Raw genomic sequence first — 27646 nt, 5'->3', positions numbered from 1 at the left:
CAAAGTTTACTTATATAGCCCTAAATCACGAGTGTCTCAAAGGGCTGCACAAGTCACAACGACCTCCTCGGCTCAGATCCCACATCAGGGCAAGAAAAAACTCAACCCTATGGGATAACAATGAGAAACCTTGGAGGGGACCGCAGATGTGGGGACCCCCCACCCCATTTATATTTGTATTGACTTTGCATATGTGGATCGCTTTTTTGAGACATTCCTCCCACAAACCAGATGCACAAATAAATGTGACCTACACATTCCCCTGAACAACCAGCAGAGGGCACTGCAGCCAGAGCGGTCTGGGTCACAGAGCATTATATCCATTATATGCAAAATGCCCGGAGTTCTCTGCACAAAAACAATCCACGTCTTTACAGAGAGAACGCACAACAGGCCTGAGCTAGATAACGTTAGCGTTGTATTAGCTAATGCTAATTTATCCAGTTAATCTGAAAGACCGTGCTAGCATCTTATTTTATTGTATCAATGCCGTTTAATGACCTTGTCCCGATGTAGATACTGTGCAATGTGTGTCAAATCATACCATAAGGGCAAGGAAAATCTCACAACCCAGTGGGACGTTGATGAGAATGACTATGAGAAACCTTGGAGAGGACCGCAGATGTGGGTAATCTGTCGATTATTACTTCGATTAATCGATTAATAATCAGATAAAAGAGACAAACTACATTTCTATCCTTTCCAGTATTTTATTGAAAAAAAACCAGCGTACTGGCCCCATACTTATTTTGATTATTGTTTCTCAGCTGTTTGTACATGTTGCAGTTTATAAATAAAGGTTTATTAAAAAAAATAAAAAAAATAAATAATAAAAATTAAAATGAAATAATAATAATAAATTGCCTCTGCGCATGCGCATAGCATAGATCCAACAAATTGATGACTAAATTAATCGCTAACTATTTTTATAATCGATTTTAATCGATTAGTTGTTGCAGCCCTAATATATATATATATATATATATATATATATATATATATATATATATGAAAAATATATACACTTTTTTTGCAAATGTATTCTGTCAAACCGTTTATGGCAACATAAGCTAGTCAATAGTATTGTTGTTGTATTTTTTATTTGAAAAGTGTAACTTTAAGAAAATTGCAATCTGACCCTTTAAGACGTTTGCTTTGCAAATTTCAGTTAAAAGTAGCTTTATTGACGTTTGAGAATGTGTGCTGCCGGATCTCCGCCACCAGATGGAGCCCGCGGGCTCAACTTTGAGACCCGCCCACATTGAGGGAAAATAAGCCCCTCCTTGATCTGCGGGCTGCAGCCAGGGGCACTTGAATTTCTTTGCGCTGTCTGTTTTGGTCTTTCTCAGCCACCGTAGAAAAGACGGGTTTAAATATTTTAGTTTGAAATTAAAAGCGTTGTTTGAAGTAAAACCAAATAAAATACAGCCAATACGAAAAATGTACTACATTGAGTTCCTTATTCCATCTGGGAATATTTTAAGATGACAATATCATTATTATTATAAAAACGGTAATATGTTTGTAGCACCCAACATGAATCTCATACCGGATGTAGTCACCGGAAGTAAAACCTTCAACCTCAGTAGTCGTTCATGAGGTTGGCGGGCTGCTGAATCAGTCCAATAAATTGTTTATTTATTATTTACACTTTCCTAAACTGTGAAGAACTGTTTTTTTTAGGAATAAGTCACGACTAAGCGGATTCTCTCCACTCGGGTAAGGTTGACGAAGCAACTGAAAAAACGTGCTAATTCACTCTTTGCTAACTTAGCATTTAGCTTCTGTGCTAGTACAGATTTAGTAAATGCCAGCAAGCCCTCGTCACACTCAATGACGTACACTTTTCATGTGTATTATCATAATTAACGTATGCTATTTAACGGAACACATGATTTAAGTTGAATTGTATTGGTTTTGGTGGCAGCCTCGCCATGCCGTCCACCGCCGGACCCAGCAGCCCCTCAGCTGCTCTCGCCGAGGCGCTGGAAAGTTCTGCCCGGCTCATCGACAGACACTTGCAGGATGATCGCTGCTTCCCTGACCTGTCAGAGCTGCTCAGCGTCCCCTCACACAGTAAGAAGCTTGTCTTATGCTACCTCCAATACATCTGTTTATAATCTACATTAGGCCCATTCAACTAATGAGGGTACATTTTCAGAAAACAGAATGAACATGAAGATATGACAGAATCACTGCTGTTTTCCCACCTGTAAAAACGTTAGTCAAAGATCCTCTATGTCAGTTGTTCCACCTAACAACTTCAGAAAACATTTTGCTCTCCAAGTACCTTTATTATTAACAACATTAAAATACAGTAGCGAACTAGGCCTGAGTATGCATTAAAAACAAGGCAGAGGTTTTATTTAAGTATATTTAATAGTGTCGGCCACTACTAGAGATGATGTTTGAAACCGGTTCTCCCGATTGTTCGATAAGAAAAGAACCGATTCCATGGATTCGAATCCCTTTTTGAGAACCAGTTCCTGTTATCGAAGCCACTAAACCGTATTCTCGCGACCATAGGGCGCACCTTATTAAAAGGCGACGTGTCAGTTACGGGTGCTATTTCTGTATTTAAGCATTAATAAGGCGCAGCGTATTTTGGGGCGCAGGCATGGTCAAACATACGCTATCTTAAAACATACGCTAGCATGCATGGACGCTGTTTTAAAAAGGCAGCAGGAGCAAAGCTGAGTTGGGTTGTACTTCATTGAAGTATTTAACAATGTACTCACATTATTTTTTGATCAATCCTCATCCACAAATCCATCAAAGTCCTCATCTTCTGTGTCCAAAATGAACAGCTGGGCAAGTTCTCCATCAAACATGGCAGATTCCCTCTCCTCATTTTCAAAGTCAGTCTCGTTGACCATTAGCATAGCAAGCTTGCACAACAGTAAAAGCCGACTTCTCTTGCACCGTTGTGCGTATTGATTCGCTAACGTGCTGGTCTTCTCCAGTGTGCTTCACCGGTATGTCGAAAGTGAGCGGCACCTCGTCCATGTTGGTGGTGTTTGTCGGCATTTTTTATTTATTTACAACGCACCTAGCAGCACTATATGCTCACTGGGGTGGGTGCCTTTAGCGTCCTCTCTCACCTGAAACCTTCACCCTATAACGGCGGCATGCAGTCCTCAATCACGTCCGCGTTTCCTTCATATAAACAGCGTGCCGGCCCAGTCATATAACATCTATGGCTTTTGGAACTCAGTGCACACACACAACAACCTATCTGGATTGGATAAGAGATTTGATAAGGAATCGGTTCGATAAGAGGATTCGATAATGGGCTCGAACTCAATAATTTCTTAACGAACATCATCCCTAGCCTCTACACACAGTTTGAACAGTCAAATCAAATCAAGCTTATTTACGAAGCGCTTTTAATACTTAAAAATAAATGCAACGCAAAGTGCTTTACAAAGTTAAAAACAATACCCCGGTGACCCATATCCCCCATTATCACATACGTACGCACGGATACCGATACCAAACACAAACACACACACAACAAATGCAGAGAAAAATTTCGCCACACCTAGTGTGTGTGTGACAATCATTGGTACTAGAGATGTCCGATAATATCGGACTGCCGATATTACCGGCCGATAAATGCTTTAAAATGTAATATAGGAATTTATCGGTTTCAAAATTATCGGTGTCAAAAAGTAAAATGTATTACTTATTAAAACGCTGCTGTGTACACGGACGTAGGGAGAAGTACAGAGCGCCAATGAACCTTAAAGGCACTGCCTTTGCATGCCGGCCCAATCACATAATATCTACGGCTTTTCACACACACAAGTGAATGCAAGTCATACTTGGTCAACAGCCATATAGGTCACACTGAGGGTGTCCGTATAAACAACTTTAACATTGTTACAAATATTCGCCACACTGTGAACCCACACCAAACAAGAATGACAAACACATTTCGGGAGAACATCCGCACTGTAACACAACATAAACACAACAGAACAAATACCCAGAACCCCTTGCAGCACTAACTCTTCCGGGACGCTACAATGTACACCCCCCGCTGTATCAAAATTTAAGTTTTTTATATGGGTCGATATATATAATTATAGATCTTTTTTCTAAAATAAGGTAAAAATTTAATTTTAAATGTAACCTTACCCTGACTATAACCCCCTAAGATTTCAGGACAGAAAGGAAAGGACATGTGAACAAAACCATGGAAAACATTCCAGTCAATGTGAACAAAATACTGAAATCCCATTGAACACTCAACAATAACCCCTTAAAATAAATGTGCAAAAATAAGGAATACATAAGAAATGCTTTATATAGTATAACAAAATAGTGCAAAGTGTGAACATATAAACATAGAACTACGTGAAAAGAACGATTTTCTGCAGGTTTAGAGCCAGGAAGTTAACAGCTGTGTAACATTTAATTTGGTCTGTTATTCTTATTTTAAGTATGGAATGGAATTTATGTTATGCAGTAATTATTATTTAAATATTTCATCACAACACCCGCTTTTGGTTTCTATTCATGACGACTAAATTTTCGTGCATCACTTGTCAATAGTGCGCAAATAATAGATAGGCTACATGAAGTACATGTAAAAACCCCTTTCTTAAGGTGTTGCGACTATTATTTCATTTTGTAGTAGTAGCGACTTCTTTCCGGTTAACTTCCTTTTTGTTTTCCCTTTATCGAAGTGCGCATGCAAGTGACGTCGGCCACATTGGGACCTGTGCACGTTTACCCTGAAGTCTGATCAAAATCACATTTTACTTGCAGTGTAAACAGTTAGCTGGAGAAAATCAGATCTCATAAAACTCAGATTTGGGCCAATTTGGCCTGCAGTGTAAACGTAGTCTATGTCACTGTTCTTGCTGCCAAATTTATCATTCTCGCTTACGGGCGAATAATGTCCTCCCCGCGCCGTGATTTGGTCCGCTCGCCGCCAGTTGAAAACGCCTGTAACCATTTGTCTGTTCCTGTGACCAAATTTGAAACCAGACAGCTGAGTGTCTTGTGTTAACACGCGTCCTTTTTCTGATGCGTGTCATTAGACATACCATCCCTCTCTGGAGTGTCAGACATGGACTATCCCCTCCAGGGACCGGGTATGCTCAGCGTGCCCAACCTCCCAGAGCTCAGTGCCGTGCGTCGAGTCCCGCTACCTCCAGAGCTGGTGGAGCAATTCAGCCGTATCCTTCTTGTACACCATTCATCTCCAAATGTGATCCAAAAAGTGCACGTGCGTGGTTTGTCTTAATCATCTTCTATAGATATGCAGTTCAACTGCATGATGGGAGTCTTTCCTGAGATTTCACGAGCGTGGCTCACGATTGACAATGACATTTTCATGTGGAATTATGAAGACGGGTAAGTACATTTATATTTAAGTGCTGGATTTTATTATATTTAGATTTGTATCTGATTAATTGTTGCTCTTTTCCATGCAGAGGAGACGTAGCCTATTTCGATGGGCTGATTGAAACCATTTTGGCTGTCGGTCTAGTCAAACCAAAACAAGGCATGTTTGAACAACGAAGATTCATAATATTTAAAGTCTTAGCTAAAAGTTTGCTTTTGTTTTTGCTTCCTCAGGGATTTTACAGCCTCATATCCACTACCTGCTTGTATTGGCCACATCTGTGGATGTCGTCATCCTGGGGCTAAGCTTCCCTAAGGGGCAAGCTGGTGAGTTTGTTTATTTATTCCATTCCGTTCCAACATTTTTGTTTCAATCCGTGCCCAGTTGTCATTAGTACATTTTACTTCATGGTCAAATAACTCATGCAACTTTTACTTGATTCAGAAAATGGTAATAAAAGTGTCCCGATATTAGCAAACAAACAAAACAATCGGCTTGCATCTAAAACCTCTGATATACAGTAAGCAGTCCTGCAGCCCATTTACTTGTGCAAAGCCGGACCGCCCATAAGCACACAAATTTGATCTTTCCTTGTTTTCTAGTGTTTACAAAAAGTAAACATGGTAGGCTATATGCTACTAGGAGCTAGCAGCAACACAAAAGCTAAGCACAAATGCTAGACATGCGTAATAAGTGTCCATAATTGAGCAATATTGCAGTAAAAACACCATGTTTGTTGATGCTAACCAGTATCAGATAATTGTACTTGCATGTTACTTACAGATACAAAGTTTCCAAGGCAGAAGATCAGAAAGTATCCAGTAACAAATGTGTCCGCACCATTTAACTTTCTGTGTCATGCCCTTTTAATAATATCAATAAATTATTGAATTATTGTGACCACAAGGTGTCACAAAGACAAATTACCACTCCATTTCAAAAGCATGAATCTGTCTAGGGATGTCACATATGAAAATATTAACAAAGTAATGAAGTGGATCGGTGGAGGGAATACTTCGAAGACCTCCTCAATCCCACCAACACGTCTTCCTATGAGGAAGCAGTGCCTGGGGAATCTGTGGTGGGCTCTCCTATTTCTGGGGCTGAGGTTGCTGAGGTAGTTAAAAAGCTCCTCGGTGGCGAGGCCCCAGAAGTAGATGAGATCCGCCCGGAGTTCCTTAAGGCCCTGGATGCTGTGGGGCTGTCTTGGTTGACAAGACTCTGCAGCATCGCGTGGACATCGGGGGCGGTACCTCTGGATTGGCAGACCGGGGTGGTGGTTCCTCTCTTTAAAAAGGGGAACCGGAGGGTGTGTTCTAACTATCGTGGGATCACACTCCTAAGCCTTCCCGGTAAGGTCTATTCAGGTATACTGGAGAGGAGGTTACGCCGGATAGTCGAACCTCGGATTCAGGAGGAACAGTGTGGTTTTCGTCCTGGTCGTGGAACTGTGGACCAGCTCTATACTCTCGGCAGGGTCCTTGAGGGTGCATGGGAGTTTGCCCAACCAGTCTACATGTGCTTTGTGGACTTGGAGAAGGCATTCGACCGTGTCCCTCGGGAAGTCCTGTGGGGAGTGCTCAGAGAGTATGGGGTATCGGACTGTTTGATTGTGGCGGTCCGCTCCCTGTATGATCAGTGTCAGAGCTTGGTCCGCATTGCCGGCAGTAAGTCGGACACGTTTCCAGTGAGGGTTGGACTCCGCCAAGGCTGCCCTTTGTCACCGATTCTGTTCGTAACTTTTATGGACAGAATTTCTAGGCGCAGTCAAGGCGTTGAGGGGATCCGGTTTGGTGGCTGCAGGATTAGGTCTCTGCTTTTTACAGATGATGTGGTCCTGATGGCTTCATCTGGCCAGGATCTTCAGCTCTCACTGGATCTGTTCGCAGCTGAGTGTGAAGCGACTGGGATGAGAATCAGCACCTCCAAGTCAGAGTCCATGGTTCTCGCCCGGAAAAGGGTGGAGTGCCATCTCCAGGTTGCGGAGGACACCCTGCCCCAAGTGGAGGAATTCAAGTACCTCGGAGTCTTGTTCACGAGTGAGGGAAGAGTGGATCGTGAGATCGACAGGCGGATCGGTGCGGCGTCTTCAGTAATGCGGACGCTGTATCGATCCGTTGTGGTGAAGAAGGAGCAGAGCCGAAAAGCAAAGCTCTCAATTTACCGGTCGATCGACGTTCCCATCCTCACCCATGGTCATGAGCTTTGGGTTATGACCGAAAGGACAAGATCACGGGTACAAGCGGCCGAAATTAGTTTCCTCCGCCGGGTGGTGGGGCTCTCCCTTAGAGATAGGGTGAGAAACTCTGTCATCCAGGAGAAGCTCAAAGTAAAGCCGCTGCTCCTCCACATCGAGAGGAGCCAGATGAGGTGGTTCGGGCATCTGGTCAGGATGCCACCCGAACGCCTCCCCAGGGAGGTGTTTAGGGCACGTCCGACCGGTAGGAGGCCACGGGGAAGACCCAGGACACGTTGGGAAGACTATGTCTCCCGGCTGGCCTGGGAACGCCTCGGGATCCCCCGGGAAGAGCTGGACAAAGTGGCTGGGGAGAGGGAAGTCTGGGCTTCCCTGTAGGCTGCTGCCCCCGCGACCCGACCTCGGATAAGCAGAAGAAGATGGATGGATGATACAAAGTAATATGGCAGAAAAAAATAACAGACATAACTAAAATAAATGTAAAAATAGTGCAAGATAGCACTTTATGGACACACGAGATTCAAAAACAAAAAACAATGATGTAAGAATTTTGAAAGATGGCACTCGATGGCCATAAGACGTAACTGCACTTTTTGTCCATATAGATAAAAATAGTGTGTACGAGATCTAGTCTTATACATAGGGCTGCCAATTATGGCCAAAATAATTAATATTTTTTTAATCCATATTGAAATCATGATTACTGATAGGTAAAGCAGTGTTGGTGTGAGGTTGAACGCAATACCCTCATGTCTATTTTCACAGTTCCTTTCACAGTTGATCACTTTTTTAAGTAGTTGCTTTATGTTGGGCATCTCTAGTGTATACTGTATGTCTTTGTTGTAGGATTGAACGACAGCATGTCAGGCGGCATGCAGCTGCTCCCCGACCCCCTCTTCTCCATCCCCACCGACAACACCTACATCTTGTCCGTCACCTCCACCAACCTGGGCCGCATCTTCATGGCAGGGAAAGACGGCTGCCTGTACGAGATCGCCTACCAGGCCGAGGCGGGCTGGCTTAGTCAACGTTGCCGGAAAATCAACCACTCAAAGAGCTCGCTATCTTTCCTCATCCCTTCTGTGCTCCAGTTCTCCTTCTCAGAGGACGGTAAGACAGTCATTATTTCTCTACTTGAACAATTTTTTTTTTTTAAATCCCTAAAATGTTTTTCAGATCCAATTGTGCAGATTGCTGTAGACAACTCCCGCAACACACTTTTTACACGCTCTGAGAAAGGGGTGTTGCAGGTATTATAAATGTTTTTTGGAACTTCCCTCTAGTACATACCTGGGCAAATTAATGCCCGGGGGCCGCATGCGGCCCTTTAAAGTTTTTAATCTGGCCCGCCGGACATTCCCAAATAATTTTTTTAGATCTTTAAGATGGAAACTGTAGCTGCCATTATTATGTGCAGTGATGTTTTCAAATTACCGTAAGTCTTAAACTATACAAAGTATTTAGATGGTTGGTATCTGCGCTTTTGCATGATATACTAGTTACTATGGTAATCTAATTAGTTACTATGGTAATCTAAGTCACAGCAGCTCAGACGAAGTACCAAGCAGTGTGGGTGGGGAGCGTTTCCACAGAGTGTTTCCAAAGCGGCCAGCCTGAAATGCAGGTGTCAGGGACAGACGCGGAAAGAGATTTTTACAACAAAGTTCTAAAGCTTAGTGATACATTAGATTGTAGGTGGGGTTTTTTTACCCTTTGCGTTCATATTTCGCTGTGTTTGTTGCATTTTTGTTGCGTTTCGCTTGATTGTAAAATATGTCGATCGAGGCGGGGTGTGACGTTCATATGTTGTCAATATTCAATGTTTTATCGTTCATAACTAATATTGTAAATCCCACATTCTTTATTTTTATGTACCGGTACATTCTGGGTGCCTCATTCAGTAAAAAAAATGTAAAATACCATTCAATTTTTTAAGGCGGTCTGTCATAACGTTTTTAGCATTCAATCAGACATTATTGTGAGGTTTTGTTTTTTAGTGTTCCTAAAAATAGATATACCGGCCCCCAGACACATTTTTTTCTCTAATATTGGCCCTCCGAGTCAAAATAATTGCCCAGGCCTGCTCTAGTGTAATGTCAATATGCCAATGTATATTTACCCTTTTTTCTGTCTGTCAGGTGTATGACCTGGGTGCTGATGGACAGTGTATGAGTCGCGTGGCCACCATGTCCCAAAACAACATTGTTGCCGCAGCTGGATACATCGCCAGGTATCACCACCGTTACTTCCTTTTCTGCTTTTCTTTGAAAAGTAAGACAACTTTCTTCTTTGAACGCATACAGGACGATTGATCGCTCGGTCTTCAAGCCTATTGTCCAGATCTCCGTGATCAGCAAATCCGAGTCCTCAGACTGCCACCTGCTGGCTGTGACACACGCAGGTAAAGATGAAACTAGAGATGTTCGATAATATCGGACTGCCGATAATATCGGACTGCCGATAATATCGGACTGCCGATATTATCGGCCGATAAATGCTTTAAAATGTAATATCAGAAATTATCGGTATCAGTTTCAAAGAGTAAAATTTATGACTTTAAAACACCGCTGTACGGAGTGGTACACGGACGTAGGAGAAGTACAGAGCAGTTGCGTCTCCCAGTCATACTTGCCGACCCTCCCGATTTTCCTGAGAGACTCACGAATTTCAGTGCCCCTCCCGAAAATCTCCCGGGGCAACCATTCTCCCAAATTTCTCCCGATTTCCACCCAGACAACAATATCGGGGGCGTGCCGGCCCAATCACATAATATCTACAGCTTTTCACACACACAAGTGAATGCAATGCATACTTGGTCAACAGCCATACAGGGCACACTGAGGGTAGCCGTATAAACAACTTTAACACTGTTACAAATATGCGCCACACTGTGAACTCACACCAAACAAGAATGACAAACACATTTCGGGAGAACATCCGCACCGTAACACAACATAAACACAACAGAACAAATACCCAGAACCCCTTGCAGCACTAACTCTTCCGGGATGCTGCAATATACACCTCCCGCCCCCACCTCAACCCCGCCCCCCCAACTCCACCCACCTCAACCTCCTCATGCTCTCTCAGGGAGAGCATGTCCCAAATTCCAAGCTGCTGTTTTGAGGCATGTTAAAAAATAATGCACTTTGTGACTTCAATAATAAATATGGCAGTGCCATGTTGGCATTTTTTTCCCATAACTTGAGTTGATTTATTTTGGAAAACCTTGTTACATTGTTTAATGCATCCAGCGGGGCATCACAACAAAATTAGGCATAATAATGTGTTAATTCCACGACTGTATATGTCGGTATCGGTTGATATCGGAATCGGTAATTAAGAGTTGGACGATATCGGCAAAAAAGCCATTATCTCCATTATGAAACACCTGATTTTGCCTAATGTTGTTACTCCTAATGTTAATGTTATTGTGTCCATAGGTGTGCGTCTCTACTTCAGCACGACACATTTCGCACCACCACATCAAAAGCACACACCGGTTCGACCGTCCCTGCTGGCTTTGGTTCACGTCCGCCTCCCACCGGGGTTCTCTGCGTCCTCCACCTTGCAGAAACCGAACAAGGTCCACAAAGCTCTGCACAGTAAAGGTACTACTGTTGTTTTTTTGGAACAACCAATGTGCGGTAAACCTTCCCGAGATAACTTGAAATCTACGTGCCTCAGGTATTTTGTTGATGGCGGCTTCTGAAACCGAGGACAACGACCTTTTGTGGTGCATCAACCATGATTCTTTCCCCTTCAAAAAACCATTGATGGAGACTCAGGTTTGTCCATATTGTTGTTAACTAAACTAAATGCAACACCCAGTTCTATATTTTTAGATGCAACTGATGTAGTAAATCTCATTGGATTGTGCAGGAAATGTGTGTCCTAATTGTTTCATGCTATTTTACAGATGATGTCTAATATAGACGGACACACATGGGCTATCTGTGCAATCGACGAGGCAAGACAACCCAAGAGTTGGACCCCACTGAACAAGGATCTGATCCCCGTCACTGATTCACCCGTCGTGGTGCAGCAGCACAACATTCCTCCGCAGAAATTTGTCCTCCTTTCTGCAAAGGTTAACAGTAACTACCCACTTCAGTGCTCAGCCTTTATTTGGAGCGCCGTCAGTCAGCTTTGTTTATCACCATCAGGGGAGTCACATCTTCCAAAAGCTGCGCCCGGTGGATCAGCTCCGTCACCTGCTGGTGAGCTGCGCTGGAGGCGAGAGCGAGGAGATTGAGCGCTTCTTCAAGCTGCACAGGGTAAAATGTTTACCTTAGGATGCTAGTGTCCAATCAAAGAGCACGTTAAATCTGATTTATGGATATATTCTGTTCAGGAGGAGCAGGCCTGCGCCACAGCTTTGATTCTGGCTTGTTCCAACGCCGCTTGTGACAGAGAGGTCTCACAATGGGCTACCAGAGCCTTCTTCAGGTCCGTATGCAGTGGCTGCATGTGTACCTGTAAACAGGCTAAACATATCCTGTTGTTGTAAACAGATATGGAGGAGAAGCACAGATGAGATTTCAATCAGCGATGTCACCACCTAGCACTGTCGGACCCATGATGAGCTCTCCAGCACCTGGCAAGTCTTGTTTAAATGTGCGTTGTCAGAATTCTTTGCATAGTTTTTTCTGATTCTGCATTATCCTACCAGGCATTTTCCCCCCACCGCTGGCCACACCTTTTGCACCAATGCATCTTGGGGCAGCCCCCATCACTCCCATGTCTGTTGGTCCAGAGGTGATTTTCTCCGGGAAGCAAAATGGCATCTGCGTCTACTTTTCCCGCGTTCTAGGGTGAGTCGCGCAGCAATCCGTCTTCCGGTCATGTGTGGTGTTCTCAAAGAAAAGGAGAACTCATCCTTTTTACACACAGCAACATTTGGGATGGGAGTCTTGCTGTGGAGAAGACGATGAGCAAAGGAAGTCAGACTGTCAGTATTGTAAGTATCATCAGTAACCCTTGTGCACCCCTAGAGCCCAAAACAGGCATTACATGTGTTCCATATCATTGTTCAGTTTGAAGGTTAGCGGTCTAACATTTTGCAGAGGAGTTTTTCATAATTAAAAAAAAAAAGTTGCATTGTGTTTTTGTTTGCAACGTTGTTCGAATAGGATACAAACAAAGTATACGCATGTTTTCTGAAAAATTCTTTGGACCCAATTGACTCCCATTATAACTGCTTTTCTTAACAGACTGTGATCTTGGTAAATTACTCTGCTTTTTCCATGAAAACCGAAAGAATCCTTTTCTTAAAATATTGTTTAAGTGAAATTGCTCCCTTTAACCACAAGATGGCACTAGAAAACCATGAGTATAATTTGTAGAGCTCTGATGAGCATACGAGTTAAACTGCCATAAAATATCTGAAATGTAAAGAACATGATATTGGTAAGTTATATATAACATGGCAGATATATACACAATATGAAGAACTTGTGTGAACTGAACCAAGTCCTGCCTGCCTTTTTTCATTATAGCTCAGTATATAGGCACTGTTAAAAAATATATACATATATATTCTGCTGGTCTACCGTTTTAAAATCAGACATATTCAAGGCTGTAATTACCCAACCTCAAATATTCCACTCTACAAGTTAGAAATATTTTGCATTTTCCACATTATAACAAACTTTTATTTTTGACTAAAGGGCATTAAAACATAAAAAAAAACAATGCAACTGTATACCAATAGATAGATCTAAAGCTGTAAAAGATTTCAAGTGCTAAAAGTAAAAAAAAAAACAACGTTATATATATATATATTTCTGACTAATGACACTTTTATGAACGAATCCTTTTTGGATTTTATAGTCAATCTTCAGGTTGCACAAGGGTTAAAGTGTTCGTTCCCTCTTAAAACTGCTTGTGGCGTCCAACCGATGCTTTGAACACTCATCACAGTTGGAAAGCAGCGTTCCTTCGTTTCACCTGGAGTCGGTCCTCATGGAGCTCTACGGTCTGAAGGACTTTCTGGACAAAAATTCTCAGTTCAGTCCATCCTCTCTTGGTGTTGCAAGGTTAGACACTGAATGATGAAAGCCACTGCTTTGATTCTTTTCCCTCTCGGATGTAACATCTGCTCTGATGCCCTGTAGCTTCAGTTCCCCAGGCAACCTGCAGCAAAGGCTGCTGGGGTTCATGCGGCCAGATGGTGCCAACTCTCAGCAGGATCTCCAGAGGAAGTATCACAGTGAGTTATGGCTGTTTGGGAGTGTTTTCTTGATGTGCTGATAAGGCCTTTTTTCTATCCTTTATCTTCTTGTGTCCAGCCACAGCTCAGGTTTATGAAAAAGTGTCCCTGCAGAGCATCCAGCAGTTGGTGCATCGCACCTACCAAACTTTGGCTCTTTGGAAGCTACTATGCGATCACCAGTTTACCCTCATAATGGCAGAACTCCCAAAGGTACCAACACACCCTCTAACAAAGTGGCTCGGTTGGTAAAGCGGCCCGTGCCAGCAACTTGAGGGTTGCAGGTTTTATTCCTGCTTCCGCCATCCTAGTCACTGCTGTTAAGAACTTGAGCAATATATTATTAGATTTTCCTTTGTTTTATTTGACCTTTATTTACCCAGTAAAGGTTACATTATAATACATTTCTACAAATTTTTTGTTATATAAAGTTTAGGCTATTTTCGCGTTTACTATTTTAAAAAAAACCCAAAAAACTAATTAAATCGATTTTTCAAAATGTTGTCAGAACAAATAAGAATCTCGTTTCGGATCACCTTCATTTTATATTACTCTAATCGTGTGTGTGTGTGTCATACTTGCCAACCCTCCCGATTTGTCCGGGAGACTCCCGAATTTCAGTGCCCCTCCCGAAAATCTCCAGTGGTAAACATTCTCCCGAATTTCTCCTGATTTTCACCCGGACAACAATATTAAGGGCGTGCCGTGATGGCACTGCCTTTAGCGTCCTCTACAACCTGTCGACGCGTCCGCTTTTTCACCATACAAACAGCGTGTCGGCCCAGTCACATGACATACTTGATCAATAGCAATACAGGTCACACTGAGGGTGACCGTATAAACAACTTAATTGTGACTGACTAAAGATGAGAGGCCTGTAATTTTTATCATAGGTATAACTATGAGAGACAAAATGAGGAAAAAAATCCAGAAAATCGCATTGTCTGATTTTTAAAGAATTTATTAGCAAATTATGGTGTAAAATAGGTATTTGGTTAAAAACAAAAGTTCATCTCAATACTTTGTTATATAGCCTTTGTTGGCAATGACAGAGGTCAAACGTAACTCATATGTTCCTTCCTTCCTTCTTAACTGTACTTAAATGTAGAATATATGTATAATATATTTATATTATTCACATGTGAATAATGCTGTATAGTATTTATTGTCTGTTGTGAGCGAACTGTGGTGCTGAATTTCCCCCAGGGATCAATAAAGTACTTTCTATTCTATTCTACTCTATAACCTAATAGTTTTAAATGGGTGTAATTTTGAATTTTTTTTAATGATGCATGGATGTTTTTTTAATTAATATTCACAAAGTTCCGTGATTAGGTTGCGTTATGTGTGACCATGTCTGTTGACATTTTGTGTTGGTTGGATCTTTTCTTTTTTGCACCATGACTGCGCACACTTCCGTTCAGAGCATAATTGAAGGTCATTGACCTTAATTATTCACGTTGTCCACTAGATGGCGACACAGTAGCAGCATCAAAATTGTCAGATTATTAAAATGAGTGCCATCTCCCTGAGGGTAAGATTCCTTACTAAACACATGATGCTTCACGGGCCAAATTGAAGATGTCGGCGGGTTACACTTGGCTCGCGGGCCGTAGTTTGGGCACATCTGCTGTATATTATGTTAGTACCTTAATTTCTCACATGGCCACTTTTCTCTCCACTTTATTTCGAAGGAGTTTCAAGAGCAGATGATGGGAGCCAGTTTCAAGGACGTGGTGATCCGGGGAAAGGAGCTGTCTGGGGCGCTCATCACAGCGCTCATTAACGTCTACATCAAAGATAACGCCTCGGTGGATGCTATCAGCAATCACCTGCGGGACATCTGCCCGCTGCTGTACAGCACTGACGACAGCGTCTGCTCCAAGGTACGCATCAAAGCTCGCCTGTTTATTTCGACACACTTTCAGCTCCTGCTAAATGTCTAGGAGTGTGTGTTTGCAGAAATTCCATGATCAGATAATTTTGCCTTGATTTTAGATTGTAGAAAACACGAACAAGGTGTTGGAAACAGTGCAATACTTACAACATACTACATTTTTTGTTTAAAATGGTGCCCTAGTAGTGTTGCGCGATATAATTTATACGACAAAAATTATATACATTTTGTTGATGATAGTTTTTATTACTATCGTCATTAAATGTTAGCCTATATGTCGATGTGTCATTGACCGGGCGAGCATCCTAAGTAAACATTACACTAGTGTGATAGTGCTTTGCTCCTAAGCATTCATTGCACGAACATACTAGCTTTGTTAGACAAGATCATAGACTGTATTGGACAAAATAGTTCACATAGAAATGTCCATTTCCATTCATTACAAGTAATAAGAAAACGTAAATGCCTGACTTACCTATCAAGGAGGAAATGAGCAACTTTGGCGTCAGATGAAAAAATCTTCTCCGCCTTCAATCGTCTCCATCATTCAAAGGCATCCCCAATACAAATCCTCGTTTTGTTCCTGGCTTTGTCATGATAAATTTAGAACCGTAACGACGTCTTTTAGATTTACTAAGGTCTGACATGTTTAGTAACTTTACCAGTGGCAATAGCTCCAGGAAGGGGGCGGTGCGTAATTGTTAACCTGGATGTGACACACTCACAGACTTTCTAATTGGTCAAATGGTGGCGTGCGGGGCATCGAAATGAAAACAGTAACAATATTTCGGGGCTGTAAATCTAATTTTGAAATGAGCATATCCCGGCTGAACTACCGTTATCAGTTTTAAAGGTATTCGAAAACAACATGATTTATTAATGCCTTTTGACATATCAGGGCCATTTAATGATGACTTGACATGCAATTATTACATATGGCTCCTTTAAGCGTTAGTAGCAATGTGTTACAACAGAAAGTAACCAGATATTAACAGTAAATCAGCAAGTTGAATAATAATCATTTCAAGAATGTGGGTTCAGATCTAAGGACGTTGTAGTTTGTGAAGCCGTTTGTGGCACTTGTGATTAAGGGCTATATAAATACATTTTTGATTGATTGATTGATTGAAGAAAATGATACTACTGTAAATGACAATATGTTACCGCATAAGTCAGCAGCCACATTAGGAGTATTTGAAACCTGTTTTACTAAATAATATATTGTGATGTGTGTGTACGTATGTATGTATGTATGTATGTATGTATATATATATATATATATATATATATATATATATATATATATATATATATATATTTATATATATATATAAATATATATATATTTATATATATATATTTATATATATATATTTATTTATTTTTATATATATATATATATATATATATATATAAATAAATAAATATATATATATAAATATATATATATTTATATATATATATAAATATATATATATATATATATATATATATATATATATATATATATATATATATATATATATATGTATATATATATATATATATATCGCAAGAGGCTGCACTGTATATCGCGATAAAGATTTTAGGCTATATTGACCATCCCTATTCCCCACTTATCTAACTTCCTTCTTCATTTAAACAAATCATTTCGCCCTCTGCTGGTTTGACAAGGAACACAACTCCATTAGTAATACCATTATTAGTGTGTGTGTTTGCATATCTGTCATGGTTTATTTGATAGCACATTTGGCAAATATTGATTTTCTGCTGTCTCCCACTCCAGGCGAATGAGTTGCTGCAAGGCTCCAAGCAGATCCAGAATAGAATAGATAAGGAGAGAACACTGAGAGAGTCACTACGTCTCTACCAGCAGATCAGCCAACACACTGACCTGCCACTGGTTTGCTCCCAGTATAGACAAGGTATCGTGCAATTCTACACCTGCCTTACCATGTCGACACTATGTTTAGTTGACGTCTCTGACATATTTGTAGTGCGTTTCTACGAGGGAGTCCTGGAGCTGTGCCTAACAGCCGCCGACAAGAAGGACCCACAGAGGCTGGGCCCCCACTTTTACAAGAACGGAGAGCCTGAAGAGGACCACACAGGACAGCAGGCCTTCCAGGAAAGGTAATTACTTTAATTATTAGGGTAAGGTAAATATAAACAATTATGGTGTGTTGGAAATGACATCACAGCTAAGTTATGTGCGTTCCAGTTACGAGGTTAGAAATCAAGATGGCCACATCCACAAAAGCCATGTTTGCGCTTAACTTATGGAAAAATAGGCACTCTTTCTGCAACCGGATGAAGAAGAAACACGTACGCCTTAGTAATGTAGTAGTACACATGCATAAAACTACAGTAACATTACCATTTATTCATAGATTTATACAAAAACTTCTCAGAATTGCTAATAACAGATATTACTATTATTGTTTACAATCAAAGCGGTCATCTTGGAAACCAACTCGGTGTGCAGAGGACTCTCCGACTTTCCGAGTGCAAAATCTGACTTTGGTGGGCGTTCCAGTTGAAACTTCCGACCAGGAACTTGGAAATTCCTACTTCCCAATACAACTTGAACGTACCAATAGCGACGGATTAAAAAACTAAGCACACATGAAAGACTTACAGGTATTTCGCCATTTTCTCTGCAGACTTTCCTGTTATAAGTGCATCACAGACACCATGCAGGAGCTGGTGAACCAAAGCAAAGCCGCCCCTCAGTCGCCCAGCGTCCCAAAGCAGCCAGGCCCTCCTGTCATGACTTCTGACCCCAATATGCTGAGTAACGAAGAAGCCACAGCCCATGTGAGCAAAAAAAAAAAAGAAGTTTCAGCATCATGTTCACAACCTGAATTTATAAAGCGAATCTGTTTTCTTTTAGTTTGAGCAGATCCTCGGTTTGGCCCAGAGGTCCCAAGACGAGCTGTTTCACATCGCTCTGTACAACTGGCTCATCCAGGCCGATCTGGCGGACAAGCTTTTAGAGGTACCGTCTCATGTACTTATTTTTTCTTGAATTCTTAGTTGAACACTGATCTTTTCTGCTGTCCAGGTGAACTCGCCATACCTGGAAGAACACCTCATGCACATGATCAAACAGGACCAGAGCAAAGTACACAACATGGACCTCCTGTGGCGCTACTACGAGAAGAACCGCAACTTCGGCAAGGCCGCTCATGTCCTGGCCCGCCTCGCTGACATGCACAGGTTAGAGATGCACTGCAGAGTATTTTTGTGCTTCTCTGAAAGACATTCTGAATGTTTTTTTTTCTCCTTTGCATATGCAGCACAGAGATCTCTCTTAAGCAGCGTCTGGAGTACTTGGCTCGAGCCATCCTGTCTGCAAAGAGTTCCTCTTGCATCTCTGCACTGGCGGCAGACGGCGAGTTCCTCCACGAACTGGAGGAAAAGATGGAGGTATGTTTAAAGAAGTGTGAATCCCATAAAAGTAAATTAAGTGCCAACTCGCACTGTGCCTTGTCCCACTTCTTCACACTTAAAGTATGGCATGGTTTGTTAGTGTGAATGTGATCCAGAGATGGGTACCTTTTACACTGGAATCAATACAGTACCAATTTTGGGTACTTTAGTGTGTGTTCAAATATGTTCATACAAGGTAATTGTTTAAACAACATTTAAGGAAATGTTAATGAATTATTTTTTAAATTAATTTAACACTGAACATTGCTGTCCAGCTGATATCTTGTTTTCTAACACTTTTGAGTGTCATTTGCAAGTACTGTACTGTATTATATAGTAGACTTTGCATGCAATTCCAATTTCAAGAGATTAGATGGCAGTAGTGTATAGACTCTTGTGCGTTGCCTGAACCAGGGAGTAGTCTTTGCCATTGGATTTGCCAGACGTTTCATTAGTTAAGCCCACAAAGTGTTGAAACTGTAATTACAGTATTTATTATACACCAGCTGTTTCATTGTAACGTGCATCTTAGTTGTAGTTTTCATTACCAGTTTTAGAGGTATTGAAATCGCCATGTAAAGTCACTAATGCTAAACCGGACCATGTCTATAACTAATCCAAGCGTCGAGCTAGCGCATTATGAAAAGTGGAGCCTTACGACTGTTTTTTTAAACATGTTCTTCTTCCACCACTTTGCACAATTGTAATCAGAACAAGTCAAAATAAGACTTAACAAGACTAGGATTAAGAAAAACGATCCACAAAGTTGGTGAAATTGCAGCAATATAGCAGTGTAGAAGTGACGTAAAAATCACAAGTATGAGCGCCGAGAGGGGCCCTAAAATTGGTGTAACCGTGCTCTGGTCTGTGCTCCTAGCTGGTTCGTATCCAAGTACAGATTCAAGAGACCTTGATCCGACAGTACTCCAATCATCCTTCAGTGAAAACCGCCATCTCTCAGTTGGATTCGGATCTCATGGACATCACCAAGGTGACGTGCATCAGGATTACTGGCAGCCCGCCTCTTCTCTGACATTGAGAGTTCATAAGTATATATGTTGTTACGTGCAGCTCTACGGGGAATACGCCGACCATTTCAAACTGTCCGAGTGCAAGCTGGCCATCATTCACTGCGCGGGACACTCCGATCCAATCCTCGTGCACTCGCTCTGGCAGGAAATCATAGAGAAAGGTAACGATGTAAAGATGTTGCACTTTGTTTGATTCTTGATTTGCTGATGGTTGTTTTGAATCTGGTCTTGTAGAACTGGCAGACACGGTGGCCATGAGTCCAGTCGACAGGATGAGATCCGTCAGTTTGAAGCTGGTGTCGCTGGGGAGGATTTACGCGGGCACACCAAGATATTTTCCACTGGGTAAGCGTTCATCCCCATTGGACACACACTTCTTTATAATGCTTTCAATGTAATCGGATAATTAGTGGTCCCTCCAGGAGCACAAAGGAGCCTGTTCCAACGCGTCCTCTCTGTAGACTGAAAGATAAACTGTCCTCCAGACACAAAATGTTATTTTAGACTGTGTTCAATGTCAACTTTGTACCCTGCACTTGTAGAATTCCTGGTGAAGTATCTGGAGCAGGAGGTGTGCCGCCTCAACTGGGACGTGGGCTTCGTTACCTCCACAATGCAGGAGATTGGGATGCAGTTGCCACGTCTTCTGGAGGTCTACGACCAGCTTTTCAAAACACGGGTAAATGCGACAAATATGTACCGCATGACTCATTCCCACTTTTAATAAAACAAACAAGCAGGAAACAAACGCGGAAATTTGACATCCGTGTTTTTTTAATCTAAATATCAATAAAAAATGGAACCAAATTTGTTGAACGCTCGCCTCAGCCGCAGGTACTCGCTGTTCCTCTTGCCTGAACGCTGCACAGAGTTGCAGGACGGGGAAACAATCAGGAGCACCGAACAAGCTAGGTTACTTGTTGCCCACTCTGTTCGCGTTCAGAGCCACAACATTGACTGCTGTCCATTTTGCTGCTCATCATATTTGGATGATTACATTCCGAACACTGTTAGCTCCGAACCAGTAGCTCTACAGTATTTATTAGTAGCCAGCGAGAAGGTATATTTTTGAAGTGACTGATTGTAACCAGAGGTCACAACACTGGAACCATATTAACTGAGGGGGCGTGCCAACAGGATAGAGTTGTCAAATGGGAAACGTTTTCAGAGTTCTTTGCATGCATGTTAAAGAATTTTACATTACACTTTCAATGATAACAATGATAGTAAATTATCTACTAAAAACTTCAAAGTTCTATGGTACATTACATGGGACATATAAGTGTCAAAAAGACAGCCGGAAGAGGTTGGGAGATGAGAATAAATCTAAAGTTAAAATATAGTGTACAAATGCACCCAATTGCAAGAAATGTAGTTTTGATTTTCAAAATGTTCTTTCGGGGTTTGCGTCGCAGCACTTTGTGCTGATAAAAAATGTCCTAAATTTTCATGTTTTTTCTCTCAAACTGTGCTCACATCCCTGAACAAACAAAAAACCTAACATGTATATTGTTGATTATTGACTTTTGCCCTTACAGGACCCCTACTGGCAGCGTTTGAAAAAACCTCTGCACCTGGTGGAGTGTATCCACGTGCTTCTGTCCGGATATGTCAATGACCCCAGCAGAGTGCAAACATATGACAGGTAATCAGCCTCTCACTTGCAGTACATATTTTTGGCCTTGGAGGGTGCTGTCGCACTGGCTCTGATCTGTTTGGCAGCTGTTCTTCCCATTTAGTGTACTTATTGCTAAAACACACACTTTTTCATTCATCCATCCATTTTCTACTGCTCAACAGGGGGTGCTGGAGCCTATCTCAGCTGCAACCATTTAAAAACATATATCAAATACACAAACATTAGCAACACTAGTAGTGATGTATATTGCAGGCTCCTGCAAAGATATTATTTGACATGTAAATGATAATGTAACCGTTTCAAAATGGGTTAGAAAGAGTTCTAATTTGACTACTGATGTATGTGGTATCATACTGCTATTTCCAGTTATTTTCTCAAAACAATTCTGGATTCAAAATCAATACTTTTTTAATAACATTGAGTGCCAGTTCTATGAATGACTACAGGTTTTATACATTTCTATAATTAAAATACAACTTGTTTTGTTGAATAAAATTTAATAAAGTCAAATATAAATAAGGCAACAAGAGAAGTATCCCAGACTTCTCTTTTCTAAAGTAAATATGTACCGCAGATATGGGCATCGACATCAATAATATGATTTTCCTGAGTGGTTGGACAAGACCACTATATCCTCTTATGCTGTCTAGTGTAGCGTGTTGTGCTATTCCTCGTCCTCCTGTGATAAATGATCATTGTAAGAAACATGGTTGATTTGCTGCTATGGAGGCGAGGATTGATGACTTAGAAGTGGCTCTGCACTGTGGAGGGGCGTTAGCCGCTAGCTACAAGGCTACAGTGCGTTGAGGACGCGTTTGTTCGCTTGTCCCCGTCGAATTAGCGGGACACAGCTAGAATGTGTCATCATCATGCATTATCACAACATAATAGTATTAAATGCTCTATTATCAGCCAAATTGATATCATTTATATCAGAGAGCAAATTAAGGCCTGGGGGCCGCATGCGACTTGTTGAGCTTTTAAAACTGGCCCGCCGGACATTCCCAAATATTTTTTTTTAGATCTTTAAGATGGAAACTGTAGCTGCCATTAATGATGTGCAGTGATGTTTTCAAATTAACGTAAGTCTTGAATTATGCAAAGTAGTTCAATGGTTGGAATCTGCGCTATTGCGTGATATACTAGTTACTATGGTAATCTAATTAGTTACAATGGTCATCTAATTAGTTACTATGATAATCTAAGTCACAGCAGCTCAGACGAGGCACCAAGCAGTGTGGGTGGGGAGCGTTTCCATTGAGTGTTTCCAGAGCGGCCAGGGACAGACGTGGAAGGAGATTTTTACAGTATAGTTCTTAAAGCTTAGTAATATATCAGATTGTAGGTGGGGTTTTTTTTCCACCCTTGGCGTTCATATTTTGCTGTGCTTGTTGCATATTTGTTGTAAAATATGTCGATCGAGAGGGGGTGTGACGTAGGGCTGGGCGATATGGCCTTTTATTAATATCTCCATATTTTTAGGCCATGTCACGATACACGATATATATCTCAATATTTTGCCTTAGCCTTGAATGAACACTTGATGCATATAATCACAGCAGTATGATGATTCTATGTGTCTGCATTAAACCATTCTTCTTCATACTGCATTAATATATGCTCCTTTTAAACTTTCATGCAGAGAGGGAAATCACAACTAAGTCAATTTACCAAAAGTGTATTTATTAAACAGTTATTAAGCAGTGGCACAAACATTCATGTCATTTCAAAACAGAAAGTGCAAGATTGTCAGAGACTTTTTAGAACAAGCTATTAGTGCACTTTTGTGCATGATGTCACCAAGATGACTTATCAAAACAACACTAAATTAAAGTGCACTTTTTGTACAGAACGCCACTACAATAGTTTAAAACAAATAAAGTGCACTTTTGTGTATGATGTCACACGAGATATTTCAATAAGTGTCTAATAAAAATGAGCTGCATAATAGGAAATCAAATATTGTATGTCCTTCGCTATGTGGTAGGTTCCTGCGGACGTTATCTCCTTCTGTTGACTTTTTTTTTTCATACGGTGTTGATCTGGAAATAGTTGCTTCGGCATTTTGTTGGTGTGGCACCGGCCGGAGATGTTGACATGCGGAGTTTCAAGCACTCTTCATTGTCTAGCGGGTGACTTTTCAAGTGATGCTACATTAGCAGTGCTGCTACTTTTTGTAGCAACACTTTTGCCGCATAAATGTTCAACATATTCTCGCTTGAAGCCGAACCACCGCCGGACGATAGATCCCGTGCTGTTTTTCTTGGGGATTAATTCTTCCTCCATTTGTTACCAGATTTGCACCTTCTCTCTCGTATTACCACCCGCACCTCACCATTAGCACCACTGCTAACGTTACCATGTCGCCACCTGTCTGCTCCGCGGTAGCGTGTGACGTTGCACACGTGACGTATGTAAGAAGGTGTGCTTGTTTTAAGTCTCAGTGAGAAGGAGAGACAAGAAAGAGTGGGAAACGCATGTAGTGTAATGGCCGCGGCTAAAAGCAACTGCGTGAGAACGTATGCTCGAATATCACGATATAGTCATTTTCTATATCGCACATAGACAAACCTGCGATATATCGAGTATATCGATATATCGCCCAGCCCTAGTGTGACGTTCATATGTTGTCAATATTCCGTTTTTTATCGGTCATAGTTAATATTGTAAATCCCACATTATTTTCATGTACATTCTGGGTGTCTCATTCAGTAAAAAAAACGTAAAATTCCATTCCGTTTTTTAAGGCGGTCTGTCATAACATTTTTAGCATTCAATCAGACATTATTGTGAGGTTTTGTATTAGTGTTCCTAAAAATCAGACACATTTTTTTCTCTAAATTTGGCCCCCCGAGGCAAAATAATTGTCCAGGCCTGATTTATATTGTCTATATCGCACAACTCTAGTTTACATCTTAACACACGTTTGAACATCAACATCATGCTAGCTTAGCTTGCTCACGGTTTCCTTGTCCTTAACTGACTGATGGCTACATGGCAGTACTCAAGGTTTTAATTTGGGATGTTGTGACATTGTTCAGGGAGGATATCTTTACATTTTTGCGTAGATAGATCTTATCTCCTGCTTCTGCTGCTAAACACCGCTTGCTGGACTTGCTTGAACTGCAGCAACGCAGCATGGTGTTTCATTACTTAATCCCCAATTCAAATGTTCACCTCAGACGTCGCTTCACCAACGTCTGCCTGGACAACATCTGCGGATACCTGGTGGAGTTGCAGTCTCTCAGCCCCAACGCTGCCCTTCAGCAGACCATCGGCAACTTCAAGTCTCTGCAAGCCAAACTGGAGAAACTTCACTGATGGCACCCAATCATCACGAGGACCTCCAACCTCTGTTGCCTTAACTGTCGGTGGTAAATCTGTCATGAAGAATATACAGGCTGAGTTCCCTGGAGTCACGGTAGGGTGAGTTTTCAGGGTTCAGAGTCGTGGTACATATGCATTATCTGTCAGAGTCAACATTATGTCTTCAATGAACTTTGCTTGTTTGGTTTTCAATCTGCAGTAAAGAGCCCCAGTATGGCTTGCTGTGTGATCTTAGTGCCAGGATATTGCCATCAGTACAGACGAGGCAGGTTTTATAACTTATTTAATGCTGCGTTATGTCCTCAAATACAACTTGGAGTGTAAATAGCCTCGCCAGACTCATTTAAACGACAAATACGACTTTTTGTACTGACAGTGTACATAAAAATCCCTTGGCAACAGTGTTTGTTTGTTGCAAACCAAACTGGTTTGTTCCATTTTTTTGTACATAAAATGTGGTCGCTCCTTCATTTGTTGAAACAATAATCCCCCCTTTTTTGATATTTGATATTTTTTTAACATGCTGCTGCTCTTCACAAGGCCCGACTGTCATATTTGCTTTTGTAGGAACCCCTTTTAAATGAAAAAAAAAGCCTCACTTTTTGTCCTGCCCAACCGTGTGGGAGAGAACAGCCTTAAAATGGCTGCATTGTTCATAATGCAACTCTGCAGAGGGACTGTAATTGGGTTTAATTGAAATGACACTCCGGTTTCCTATGCAGTCATCACAACAGAGCAGTTCATTGTTTTTCCTAATTAGCCGTTCGCTCGGTATGCTCGCAATCATGATGTGATTTTAGCCTCATGGAAATAAAGCAGTTTGGACTTGTTTTGGTTTGCTTTCTATCCATTTATCAAATGGCCACACATGATATTGTTTTCCCCCCTAATTTTTAAAATCATTTTTTATTAACCCTAAAGAGATTATTTTAAAGATTACAAACAATTGTCAGTTTTCAAAAAGTGTTGAAATAATATATTAATATTTTATACAATTAAGTTGAAGGAGTATTTACATATTTTTGTGGGGTATTGATTTCCATGCTTTATTTATTTACAGTATCGGATTGAAAACAAACTCCAAATCAAGGTCCTTTGGATTAAAACTTGTCAAAGTTCCCTAAACAGCTGTAGAAATATTTGATAAAAATACTATTATTTGCATTTGGGTATTTTAGACCCTTTGGAAGGTTGTATATTTACATAACAGCACAGTTTTTTTTAAAGGCAAGTAACAGTGTGAAAACCCAGAAACGCACACACCTTTAATTGTATACATAAAAGTTATACTTTTAAATACGAGTAAACTATACCTGTCAACCCTCCCAATTTACTTCTTTCCCAGCAAGAAAAAAATTATTAAAAAAATCTCCTCAGGTATTACTGGAGCAGCACATCTGTAACATCGTTTCAGACCTTCAAAATAAAAGTACTACAGTAAGCAGTCTGTTCAAATAGCAGAATGTCCCTCATTTTCTAGAGTGTTTGCCTTATTTTCAGTTGCAAATGTTGAGAGGTATGTTCCAAACATCATTCGTGACACACTCTTGCAGAAAACTAGCAATTGAGACATTTTTCTGCATACTTTGAATGGGGGGAAAAAAGCACAATTAGGCGAACAAATGTAAACATTTCAAAGAGAAGCCCAGTCGTGTTAAAACCAGTTTATTTTCCATAGGAAATAATGGAATTCCAATTAAACAGTTGTTATAATTTGTTTTACACTTTAAAAAAAAACACTGCCTCTGAGTGACAAATGAGTTTCTTGTTGACAAAGACGGTGAAAAAGAGCGTGAGACGATCTGTATGGTGGGATAATTTGCAACTCTACTTGATAATAAAACAGGAGTCACCAATACGTGTTTAACCGCACACTAAGATGGAGATAGTATATGGAAACTGTCAGGTTCAAACATCGATGACATCTATTAAACAAGACAAGAAGCAAGGAAATAAACAGAGACAGAATTCAATTTTGCTCAATTTGAGGAGAAACGTGTTGACCTGTAACCTCTTACAGTGTCACCCACGCTCCAACGGAAAAAGGTTCACGTCTTCTCTTTTATTTGGATATTCCCTGTTTACATAACAACAGATGTTTCTAAAGGAATGGGGAGTATGTAAACAGCCATTGTTTTCGGTCACATTAACACAAAAGAAAAAGATGCCTCGGGCTTGGACTGGTCCTGGATCGAGCTTGGGTAGGTCTCGGATCACAATAGATAACCCCTCCCGCCTCTTCCTATCGTACACAGCGGAATTTTTCAAGCCTTTGGCTTGGGGCAACAAAGACAGCCTCTTGTCTGTTCACTGGGAACTCAGAGAACGAAAAGTTTTTTTTGACAATTTTGCTGACAGAAACCCAGGCAGTTTTCACCTCACACCGTATTAAAAATGAGGTTCCACTGTAGCTGCGTCAGTTTGTGTTAAGTTAAATGTGGCATTTTCAACGGGAACTTTGAGGAACACAAAAGTAGATTGTAAAATGTTGAAAAAAATGAAATGGATATTTCACTTCCATTCAGTTAACAGCCAAAATGTCTTAGTTTTAGTGTT

At 41.0% G+C, this 27646-nt stretch overlaps 1 protein-coding gene across 1 annotated transcript; it reads left to right on the top strand.

Annotated features, from left to right (window-relative positions):
* Positions 1-1559: 1559 nt before the first annotated feature.
* On the top strand, positions 1560-25913 carry nup155 (nucleoporin 155). Its single transcript, XM_062031817.1, has 34 exons — positions 1560-1719; positions 1928-2076; positions 5049-5186; positions 5268-5364; positions 5445-5515; positions 5590-5682; positions 8400-8663; positions 8730-8803; positions 9692-9783; positions 9857-9954; positions 10997-11164; positions 11241-11341; positions 11473-11643; positions 11720-11830; positions 11908-12002; positions 12068-12150; positions 12223-12367; positions 12447-12513; positions 13476-13591; positions 13670-13764; positions 13844-13977; positions 15459-15650; positions 17448-17586; positions 17659-17794; positions 18325-18478; positions 18555-18659; positions 18726-18880; positions 18961-19090; positions 19971-20084; positions 20165-20285; positions 20359-20469; positions 20667-20803; positions 21663-21769; positions 24946-25913. Exons 2-34 carry the CDS (start codon positions 1935-1937, stop codon positions 25082-25084), a joined length of 4095 nt encoding a protein of 1364 aa, XP_061887801.1. The 5' UTR covers positions 1560-1719; positions 1928-1934; the 3' UTR covers positions 25085-25913.
* Positions 25914-27646: the final 1733 nt, after the last annotated feature.

This window comes from Entelurus aequoreus, linkage group LG21 (genome assembly GCF_033978785.1).
Source record: "Entelurus aequoreus isolate RoL-2023_Sb linkage group LG21, RoL_Eaeq_v1.1, whole genome shotgun sequence".
NCBI lineage: Eukaryota > Metazoa > Chordata > Actinopteri > Syngnathiformes > Syngnathidae > Entelurus > Entelurus aequoreus.
Note: the sequence above shows the minus strand (reverse complement) of the source record. Positions and strands in the feature narration are given on the sequence as shown.